The sequence below is a fragment of the Onthophagus taurus genome, chromosome 11, assembly GCF_036711975.1.
Source record: "Onthophagus taurus isolate NC chromosome 11, IU_Otau_3.0, whole genome shotgun sequence".
NCBI classification, from domain to species: domain Eukaryota; kingdom Metazoa; phylum Arthropoda; class Insecta; order Coleoptera; family Scarabaeidae; genus Onthophagus; species Onthophagus taurus.
The window spans coordinates 3,496,760-3,508,452 of NC_091976.1; the positions used below are offsets into that span (position 1 = coordinate 3,496,760).

At 35.2% G+C, this 11,693-nt stretch overlaps 3 protein-coding genes across 3 annotated transcripts; 1 reads left to right on the forward strand and 2 right to left on the reverse strand.

The window, feature by feature from the left end:
• Positions 1 to 2,769: 2,769 nt before the first annotated feature.
• LOC111421736 (histone H4) lies at positions 2,770 to 3,129 on the reverse strand. Its single transcript, XM_023054918.2, has one exon. It carries the CDS (start codon positions 3,098 to 3,100, stop codon positions 2,789 to 2,791), a length of 312 nt encoding a protein of 103 aa, XP_022910686.1. The 5' UTR covers positions 3,101 to 3,129; the 3' UTR covers positions 2,770 to 2,788.
• A 208-nt stretch (positions 3,130 to 3,337) lies between these two features.
• On the forward strand, positions 3,338 to 3,857 carry LOC139431923 (histone H3). The gene has a single exon (XM_071200198.1). The coding sequence runs from the start codon at positions 3,379 to 3,381 to the stop codon at positions 3,787 to 3,789; it is 411 nt and encodes a 136-aa protein (XP_071056299.1). The 5' UTR covers positions 3,338 to 3,378; the 3' UTR covers positions 3,790 to 3,857.
• Positions 3,858 to 5,061: 1,204 nt separating this feature from the next.
• On the reverse strand, positions 5,062 to 10,173 carry LOC111422075 (uncharacterized). The gene has a single exon (XM_071200020.1). It carries the CDS (start codon positions 10,171 to 10,173, stop codon positions 5,062 to 5,064), a length of 5,112 nt encoding a protein of 1,703 aa, XP_071056121.1.
• Between the last annotated feature and the right edge of the window lie 1,520 nt (positions 10,174 to 11,693).

Consider the following 11,693-nt stretch of genomic DNA (forward strand, 5'->3'; position numbering starts at 1 on the left):
ATGAGCTGATTAAACTAACAATTATCATTTGATAGCTTAGCTTTAGCCTATTGTCAAATATTAATTGAACATGTTTACATTACAACATAAAATATTTATAGTGCAGGCTATGAATTGGGGAACATTAGTTACAATGCAGTTTTAAGCCAATTTGAGGAAAAATTTGGATTTTTAGTAGATAAAAAAACAATTAAGAGAGTTGTTAAAAAATTTTGGGAAAGGAGCAATGTGAAGGAAAAATAGCTTTTAGATGAACATGATGCGGGGTCGATTGTTGCAGTAACGAACGCAATGTATTACGGTAAGGTGTCGTTAAGAAAAAGGGCAGTTCAAGTCGGTATAAGTAAATCCCATTTACAAAGAATTTATCGAGAAAATAAAATATTGCCATATAAACCAAAATTTAACCACACTATCGAATTAGGTGATGAAGCAAAACGTTTAGATTATTGTTTGTGGCTTGTGTACGAAATTTTGAAACACAGAACTTTTTTAAAAAACATAATATTTTCGGAAGAAACATCGGTCACCACTAATGGAGTGGTTACATCACAAAATGTTCGATTCTGGTCAAAGACTAATCCACATTATCGCATAGCTTGTAAACGCCAGTATTCCCAGAAAGTGAACGTGTGGTGTGCTGTTTCGTGGTACGGTGTTATTGGACCTTACATCATAAACGGCAATTTGGATCAACACCGATATTTGGAAATACTAGAAAATTGTTTATTTAATTATCTTCACGACGCGGCGTGGATTTAGAAAATCGCAGTAAATTATATTTTCAACAAGATAGTTGCGGCCCACAATCGACCATTTTAATTAGAAATTATTTAAATACGTTATTTGGAAAAAAAAATGGATTGGTAGATATGGTCCGCAACCATGGCCGCCAAAAAGTCCGTATTTATCTATTATGGATTTTTATTTTTGGGGTTATGTAAAACAAAAAGTGTCACTGAAAATTTTAATAACAATTTTGACCGTTTAAAACAAAAAATTGAAACTGTTATTAGAGAAATTCCGTTGGACCATAGTAGAAAATGTTATAAACAATGTCGGAAAAGGGCTGAATTATGCGTAAGTGTTGGTGGTGGTATCATTGAATAAGCTTTTATGTTAATTTAGTTTAGATCGAAAATGTTTTGTTAATCTTATGATTTAAAAATCTGCATTTTGCTTTGATATCCTAAATTAATAAAATTCGGCATATCGCTATAATTTAACATAACAAACATTTTATCTTAATCAACTTTTGTTGTACACTGCTCAGAAAGACCACTTTACCTGCAACGGTTAACAAACTTCTTGCGTTAACTTTGGTACTTTAAGGACATTTGACGTAAAACTTGGTTATATTTCGTTTTATAACATCCAGATTTAATTGCAAAAGATGGAATTTGAATTCAAAAATTTATCGTCAATTATACCTTACGGGGACACAATCCGGGGACACACTGTATAAATTATTATAAGAATAAGGTATGGAGTAGGGTGGCAGGTAGATGGTAAACAAAGACGTTTTAGTCGTTGTGCGTCGAAAACCAAAGAAACAAGGGTATTTCATCCCAAAATATGCGTTGTAACATTAACAAGTTATTAATTCTTTTGTTGATTTTAAGAAAATAATTTTATTTTTACTTATCGGATTGGTGTTGTGTGTGTGACCTCACATCGAAACTATTAATTGAATTTTCCGTAAGTTTTTCATTTTTCTGCACTTCTTTTTTATTCTAACGGCTTATTTAGGTCATTTCAAAAGGAAAGTTACGCGTCACCACTATAAAGACAACCACCTTTAGTTCCACCGATAACTAAACTATGCGTCCTCCCGAAAATTTTCAATTTTCTTCCATTTGGTATATCATTGGTATATCATTCAAAAGCCAAAACACAAAAGCGCTCACATGCCTTATTTATTTAAGAGAAAGTTGTTCTTTTATTAGTGTTTGGTAAACAAGGATAAACATTAGCAAGGTAAAATTTGTAAAGAAATCATAAAAAAGATGGACTGTTCGGGAATCGTCGGCTGGACAGTCCGATCTCAGCGCGTTTATATGTGCTTCTAATTATAAAAAAACTATTTAGGGCAAAAATTAAGAATAATGAAATGACAGTTAAATTTATGGTACCGTGGATCGAGACTACTACCCTTACTAGGAGCCGGTTGGGTAATAAAATAAACCATCCAACCAGGTGAGTGGTGAGGCTTAATATTGAACATATTTTAAAATGAGCATAGTTTTTATGAAATTTTTTTAATTTAATATTTTCAAATTGATGTTATTAGTTAACAGTTTAATGAAATCTTTTTGTTGAAAAGATTAAAAGCTATGTTTACTGCCCAAAACGTTTAAAAAATTTTGTCCACGCATTAACGGCAAACACATCTTTTAATCTTTTCAATAAGGTTTTATTAAATTGATTATGTCTAATCGTTCTATCTTGAAATGTAGACTTCAAAAAAGCCTATACCACAACCGGATATGGTTATGGCATGGGATGCCCGGTGCATAATGTACATACCTATACAGTGTGTTAATTAATTATCGTACCCGACAGTGATATTGGTTGCATACTTGCAATGATGATGTCGGGTACGATAATTAATTAACACAGTGTATGATGGATTGGGTAAGTAGTGGCAGCAAATAACACATTACTCTTACTGTGGCTCTTAAATCGCAGTAAATTTAGTTGGCGTATGTGAAATTGTTCTTCAACTTTTATGAATGTTTTGGTTCTGAAAAGAACCGGGTCGTGTTGATATTAAAATAATTTCAATTTCTTAGCCTCCAAAGCCGTAGAGAGTGCGCCCTTGCCTTTTAAGGGCGTAAACGACGTCCATAGCAGTGACGGTTTTCCTCTTTGCATGTTCCGTATAGGTGACAGCGTCGCGAATAACGTTCTCAAGAAATACCTTTAGAACTCCTCTGGTTTCTTCGTAAATTAATCCGGAAATTCGTTTTACGCCTCCGCGACGAGCAAGACGCCTGATGGCCGGTTTAGTAATGCCCTGGATGTTGTCACGGAGTACTTTGCGATGACGTTTCGCACCTCCTTTACCAAGCCCTTTTCCTCCCTTTCCTCGGCCAGTCATTGTGTTGGTTTATTAATAATCTAGTAATCACGAACAACAAACAATAACGAACTCGGTGGTTATGATAGGAGTGACCACTTTCGACCCTGTTATATACATGTGGAACGGGAACGCCCATCACCGCTTGGGTTCGACCAATCCGAACAAGCGTGCAATGAGCGGTACGTGTAACGGATAGAAAATAGCCTCCGGCCGTTAAAATTTTTTAGATCTGACGATAGCAATCGGTTTGTGACTGTCTTGTTTGTTACTGTTACGTTCATAAAAAAACAAAGAAAATGGCGCGTACGAAGCAAACTGCTCGTAAATCTACTGGCGGTAAAGCCCCTCGTAAACAATTGGCAACAAAAGCAGCCAGGAAAAGCGCTCCCGCTACTGGAGGTGTAAAGAAGCCACATCGTTACAGACCTGGAACCGTAGCTCTTCGGGAAATTCGTCGTTACCAAAAGAGCACTGAACTTTTGATTAGGAAGTTACCTTTCCAACGTTTGGTTAGAGAAATTGCCCAGGATTTCAAGACCGATTTGCGATTCCAAAGTAGTGCCGTGATGGCCTTGCAAGAAGCTAGCGAGGCTTACTTGGTAGGACTTTTTGAGGATACCAACTTGTGCGCAATTCATGCAAAACGCGTCACCATTATGCCGAAGGACATTCAGCTCGCTAGACGTATTCGTGGTGAAAGAGCTTAATTCATTTTAATCAACCCAACTTCTAAACAAGACCGGTTCTTTTCAGAACCAATAGTTTATTTTCTGAAAAGCAACTTTTCTAATACTAATTTTACATCTTTAAGTAAGTTTTAAGACCTAAAGTTTAAATTACAACTTCTTTTAAATTTTTATTTCATTCAAAATATAATGTTTAATATTTTCTTGGCAAAATCAAATAGGTGCAAAATAAGGTTATAATGTAAATTCGGAATATACTTTGCAATATTATGATTATATAGTAACATTAATTCTGATGTTATCACCCAAAAATTGTAATTATTTTTGATAAAGTGTAAATAAGAGATTAATTTTTAATCAAATAAATTTGTGCTTTTGATCTGCATCCATTTTGTTTCTAGAAGACAATAAAATTTGTGTGAATCTGAAGTAAAATTTGCCCGATTTTCAATGAAACCTGTATAATTCTGTGTAATTTAAGCAGATCTACAATAATTATTTTGTTTTGCCAAGAATAGTGAAATGAATTAAACCCCTTTGTTTAATTCATTGTTTAAAAAGAAATTGAAAATAAAGAAAAGTTTTAACATTGTTGACAATATTAAAACATTGTTAAAACAAGTTTTAACAATATTGACCCTTGAACGAAAATTAAGAATTAATTAAAATAATTAAAAAAAATGAAATAAAATATGAATTTTAAACAACTGTGTATAAATACATATGTAGTTATTTCCGAAAGCTTTTTCATTGTAAAGTCCTCCAGATGGCGATCGGTTTTTATGACTCCGTCCCTTTCCTACTGTAGTAGTAAAACGGTTAAAGACGGGATTATAAACAGGTAGTTTTCGTAGAATACTGGGATTTCTCACTCAGGGCCGCATTAACGAACACCCTTTACTTGCAAATTGTAGAAAAATAACACATAGGTTGATATGACTGTCAAACAACCGATGCCAATATGGAAGACTATAACGACCGACCGTTATTCCTTTCCTTTCTACGTATAGTCGTTGTTTTTGGGGAATAAATCCACTTTTTAGTTTCTGCTGTATTTTAATATATTCAAGTATAAACGATTAAATCTTTACATGCCATGACCGTTAACTCGCGTCTTCGCCATGACACCCGCTTCGTGTTGTGCGCAATGTGCACCGTTTTCAATACTACCAACCCAACAGTACTCAAAACTTAAAAATATTAATGTTACTAACTCAACATACCGCCGCCGTTGAAAGTACTAACTTTCAAGATAAAAATAGGTAAGTATAACGAAAATCTAAATATTACATGTTATGGTTTTTTAGGTACTTCAACGTCTATAGGAAGAACGCACACCTTTTTAACAGCCCGCTTCGCAACACCACTGGTTGTTTTTACACTAATAACTCGCACAATATTATCACTGCCAGGATGAACTTCAAGAATTCTTCCCAGTCGCCATTTCAACGGTGGAGTGTTGTCTTCCTTGAGTAATATTAGCTGTCCAATCTTAACGTTTTCTCCAACAGCTTGAGACCATCTGCCTCTTTGTTGTAGGATGTTGATGTATTCCATAGACCATCTTCGCCAGAAATGTTGATACATTTGTTGAAGTTTGTTGAATTGATTCAGTCTGTTGAAGGGGATATCCATAACGTCTCGCTGAGGAATCGTATTAAGAGGTTCTCCAATGAGAAAATGTCCCGGGGTAAGAGCCAAGAAATCATCAGGATGTGTGGATAAAGGAGTAAGTGGTCTAGAATTTAGTATTGCTTCGATTTGAGTAAAAATTGTTGTTAACTCTTCAAAGGTTAAAACGTTACAGCCAATAATTCGTATAAAATGCGATTTAGCCGATTTGATAGCAGACTCCCATAAACCTCCAAAATGCGGAGAACGTGCCGGAATAAATTGCCAATCTATGTTATTTCTCAAGCAAAATCTTTCAAGTTTATCGTTGTTATAGTCGATTACTTTTTTCAACTCGTTGAGATAATTCTTAGCGCCAACGAAGTTAGTTGCATTATCCGTGTAAACTCGTTTACATAAGCCTCGTCGAGATACGAATCTCTTGAATGCGTTTAAAAATGAATCGGTGCTTAGGTCTGATACCACCTCAATATGTACTGCTTTGGTTGCAAAACACACAAATAAACACACATATGATTTAATGATAGTTCTGTTTCTTAATTTCCCATCTTTGCTGTTGAATGGGCCAGCAAAATCTATACCCACTACATAAAATGGTCTTATAGCCGATGTGCGATCTCTAGGTAAATCACCCATCAAATAACTGGGACTTACTGGTTTAGTTCTAAAACATACAATACATCTCCCAATCACCCCCTTCACGACAGTTAAACCGCCAACAGGCCAAAATCTTTGTCTGATGCAAGATAAAAGTCCCTGTGGGCCAAGGTGCAAATTTCTCAAATGTTCTTCACGTATAATTAAATTAGTCAAAGGATGTCCTTTAGCCAATATGATTGGATGTTTGATGTCGTAGTCATATTCTGAATTACGCAATCTACCACCAACTCTTAACAATCCATCTTCGTACATTGGATTCAAAGACAATAATTTACTACTTTTAGGCAAATTCTTTTTAGCCATCAATAAATCAATCTCAGTTTTGAATTCCTGTCTTTGCATGACTTTCAAAAGTCGCATAAACGCGCTTTCTAACTCTAGTGCAGTTAATTTTGCCTTTATTTTATTTTCATTAGGTTCTCTCAAATTATTGTAGAAGCGCATGCAATACGCAACAACTCTTTTTAATTTATTTAATGATGAATATTTATCAAAAATGTCGCATGTAATTGTACAATGGAAAGTTAGTTTATTTTTTTTCTTTTCTGGTAACTCCTTAGGAAAGTTCATGTCAATATCAGGATAAGTTTTACTCTTTAACCATTTCGGCCCCTCCCACCAAAGGTTAGACTTTATTAATTGAGAAGTCTCGATACCTCTAGAAATCAAATCTGCAGGGTTCTCTGCACTGGTTACGTGCTTCCATTGTGCATGTGCTGTTAGTTCTTGTATTTGCGATACGCGGTTTGCAACAAATGTTTGCCATCTCGAAGGATCCGCATGTATCCAAGCAAGCGCTATGGTGGAATCAGTCCAGAGATAAACCTTAGTAATTTCTGTGTTTAATGAATCAAGTACTTTTTTCACTAGTTCTGCCAACAATAAACAACCATTGAGTTCCAATCTCGGCAATGAAATTTTCCGTAAAGGTGCTACTCTCGATTTGGCGCACAATAAACGAATCTTTGTTTTAGTTTGGTTTATGGTTTTAATGTAAATACATGCTCCGTAAGCCATTTCAGAAGCATCGCTGAAACCATGCATTTCTACCATTGCAAAATCTGTTAGCAAAATGTGTCGATCAATTTGTAGTTTTGCCAAATATTGCAATTCCTCATAAAGCCTCTTGAATGATGTGTAAAGTTCGATAGGTACAGCTTCATCCCACGTGATTCCCAGCTGCCACAAACGCTGTAAAACTACCTTTGCTTTGATCGTAGAAGGAGATACAATACCAAGTGGGTCAAATATCTGAGCAATAATTGACAGAATAATACGTTTCGTTAATTTCCCATATTCAACTATAGGTTTAATTGAATACTTAAGTGTATCGTCTTGTGAGCACCATAAAATTCCCAGCGTTTTTACATCCTTAGAGTCACCTATTAGATAATCCACGCTTGTTTCATCGCTTCCTTGCAGAATTTCTTGTGAATTCGAATTCCATTTCCGCAATTCAAATCCGCAACCATTTAAGATCTCACTTAAGTCATTTTTTAATTTCAATGCTTCTTCCAAAGTCTTTGAACCTGTAATAAGGTCATCAACATAGAAATCGTCGATTATAACTTTAGCTATGTTAGGATGTTTATTTTGAATATTTATGCCAACTTGATGCAGACTGCGAATTGCCAAAAATGATGCTGATGCGGTGCCGTACGTTACCGTGTTTAATTGAAAATGCTCCAAATCATGTTCAGGACTTTGTCGCCATATAATACGTTGTAAATTTCTCTGACTAGGTATGATGTTTACCTGTCTATACATCTTTGCAATGTCACCGGTTAATACGTAATTATGTTCTCTAAACCTACAGAGAATGGAAAATAATTCCTGTTGTATCGTAGGTCCAACCATTAGAGTATCATTCAGTGAAATGCCAGTACTTGTTTTTGTCGAAGCGTCAAATACTACTCTGAGCCTCGTAGTGCTGCTTGTATCTTTAATCACTGCGTGATGAGGTAAATAATACGCATATGTATCGTCGCGATTTACTCTTGTCATGTGTCCTAATTCTTGATATTCACTCATGAATTCAGAGTATTGTTTCCATAATTCTTGATTCTTGAATAACTTTCGTTCCAAATTTACAAATCTTGCTTCAGCAGTTTCAAACGATGTTCCTAATTCGCTAATATTATCTTTCGTTGGCAGTTGTACCACAAAATGTCCATTGTTGTCCCTTGTGGTCGTCTGTTGATACAGATTCTCACAATATTTTTCCTCCGCAGAAAAAACCATTTGTGCCGTACACTCTTCAACCTTCCAAAATTTTTCCAAGGCCCTTTGAATCTCGCAGTTATTTATACATACGTTGCTGCGCACCTTTTGTCTTAAATTTGTACTCATAGGCCCGGATACGATCCATCCCAGTGTTGATTTCTGTAGAACAGGTAAACCAATTCCGAGTTTAATTTGACCCATAGACAACAATTCAGCGAATAAGCCAGCGCCTATTAAAATATCTATTTCTCCTGGTTGATGGAATTTCGGATCAGCTAACCTAATGTGTCGCGGTATTTCTAATTCTTTGATGTTTATTGGAACATTTGGCAAGTTATCAGTTATATCTCTTATAACCAAAAATGATAAATCAATGGTGTATGAGTTATATATAGACTTAATCTTGGTATTCGTTCCATACTTAACATTAAGGTTGCATTGACTAATACCTGTTACCGGTACGTTTAAATTGTAAGTATGTAATTGCAATTTTTCTACAAGCTTCATTGTCATAAAATTCGACTGCGAGCCAGAATCCAAAAGTGCCCTAGCCTCACACCATTTTCCAGTCGCATCTTTGATGTGAACCTGCGCGGTTGCTAAAATTATCGAAGTATTCTCCAATGCTTTCATGGTATGTGCGGTTGTAACACGTTTTTCAGTTGTGTGTGTATTTGTTTGTGTATCATAATGCAAAAGCGTGTTATGTTTTTGCTTACAAGCCTTACATGTGGACAAAGATTTGCAATCCATCGAGAAATGTCCCGAACGAAGGCAATTTAAGCAAAGCCTGAGTTTTTTAACTTCCTCAACTCTTTTGCTTGTAGTTAATGCTTTGAATTTATTACAACCGTAAATGATATGATCGCCCGATTCACAAAAAACGCACGTTTTGTTGTTCGTGGCTAAATTTGCAATAGTACGCTCATTCTTCTTTTGTCCTATATGTTTATTCGTTTTGTTATGACCTTCTATGGTTTCCAGAATACTGCATCTATTTGTAAGAAAATCTATCATACTTTTTATGTTTGGTACATCATTATTAAATGTCTGCCCCGCGTGCTCCTCCCATTTCATTTTAGAAGCGTCATCCAATTTCTTAAAAATCAAATGTGTAAGCAACGTGCTCCAGTGCTCTACTGGTTCACCTAAGGCCTTTAAAGAACGAGTGTGCCTGTTATAACTATCAATTAAACGTCTTAAGTTTTGATGAGCTTCTTTTGTAACCATCGGTAATTCAAACAAAGCCTTAACGTGTGTTTTTACTATAACCGCCTTATTTTCGTATCTTTGACGCAACATATCCCAAGCAATTTTGTAATTTTCCTTTGTGATTTCAAGAGATTGAATGATATTCGCTGCTTCACCTTTTAAGCAACTAAATAAATAATGAAATTTATTGATGTCATCTACATAGTTGTCATTGTCAACGAGCGATTTAAAAGTATCGTGAAAATATATCCATTGATCATAATCTCCGTAAAATTTAGGCAAATCCAACGTAGGAAGTTTAACATTTTTATGAAAATAACCGTCGCTCGGTGCATAAGCCGTCGCAGCCCCCGCCGAACCGGTCGTTTCATCGTTTATAGCGCTTTTACATACGGTGTCATTATCTCGCTCTTGAATAAATGTTGTCGCCTCTGCTATTAATTCATAATATTTTGTTTCAAATATTTCGTATTCGTCATTATACTCGTCGTCTTTGTTTAGTAAATCGATCGCGTTTTGTATTTTGTTAAACTCATGCAAAATCTCTTTAATGTTTTGTAATCTGATTTTCAATTCGTTTAATTTTTCCGTTGTAATTTTTTCGAGAAACGTCCCGAAACGCGTTAATTGTGCCTTGAGCAGTTTCTTTTTTGCCAACAGAGGTTTGAGTTCCTCCATTTTGTGAAGCAATACTCACGAAAAAGGATAAAAATAAAAAAGGACTTAGTTTACGTTTTGTGTTTTCTTTCAGGAACCCACCAGTGACCGCCGCCGATGAGTTGACCTCGTGTCGTTGTCGAAGAGAAGAACCAAGTTCCGATCGCCGGACCCCAGCCAAGATGATGCAATTCACGAATTTTTTTTTTATTTTTAATGTCTTCACTGTTACTAATCCATGCTCGAAGGACCAATGTTTTTGGGGAATAAATCCACTTTTTAGTTTCTGCTGTATTTTAATATATTCAAGTATAAACGATTAAATCTTTACATGCCATGACCGTTAACTCGCGTCTTCGCCATGACACCCGCTTCGTGTTGTGCGCAATGTGCACCGTTTTCAATACTACCAACCCAACAGTACTCAAAACTTAAAAATATTAATGTTACTAACTCAACAGTCGTCCACACCAAGATCCGGAATTACAACCCCTATAAATTGTAGACCTCTGCTTCTGTGTGGTTAAGGGTACTTAACCATTTCTACCTGAGACGAGACCTACACTGAGGGATATTATTCTTGACTTTCAAGAAAAATTTATTCTTGAATGTATTTCTTAGAAACAAGTTAAAACAAAAATATTTTTTTGTTTTAAGAATAGAAATATTATCGAATGAAGTATCTCATATTCTTAGCATCGAAGAATATCAATTCTTTGTATCAAAAAATTCGTTCCTGCGTCAATAATTTATAACACTCAAATGAAGAATTATACAAGATTGTTGTTACATGAATAAGTTTTTCTAAAAAGAAAGATACGTTATTCTTGGTATAAGAAAATATTCTCGATACGAAAATGGCATTGTTGACGAAACAGTAAGATACTCTTTTTAAAGATGATTGATTTACTTTCACTAAAAATTCGTTTTCTTGAGAATCAAGAATATTTGTATACTTGCTTTGAGAATATGTGGTTTTTCTTCACTTAACAAAATGATCTTCTTGTAGATTTACACGAATATGTTAAGCTTGTGCCAAGAGTAATAATCTTCGTTCAAGAATATATTTCCCTCGGTGTACAACTCCGTATAGTTTAGAAAGTCAGGGACGTACCAACGGAGTGCGGGAAGTTAGCCCCCATTTTTTGATTTTTTATTGTTGTTCTAGATTGTTCTAGAGTTGTTCTACATTGTTCCAAAGCGGCAAATCGAAAAAATAAGAACTCCGCGAGAAAACCGAAAAAACGGGTTTTTTGGCTAGCCCCCCATTTTTGGAAAAATCAAATTTTCTTTGTTGTTCTGGGTTGTTCTAGTTGTTCTAGTAATTGTTCTAGAAAATCAAAATTATGGGATACAGCATTACGAAGTTATAACTAAAAATAGGTTTAGCCGCCGAAATATCTAGTTGATTGCTGTGACGATAGTTTTTCTATTATCAATTCCATATTACAAATATATACTTATTATAGCTAACGCAATCTGGAACAGCTATTATTTTCACTAGAACAACTCTCTAAAAGGCACTTTACTCTTTGAAAATT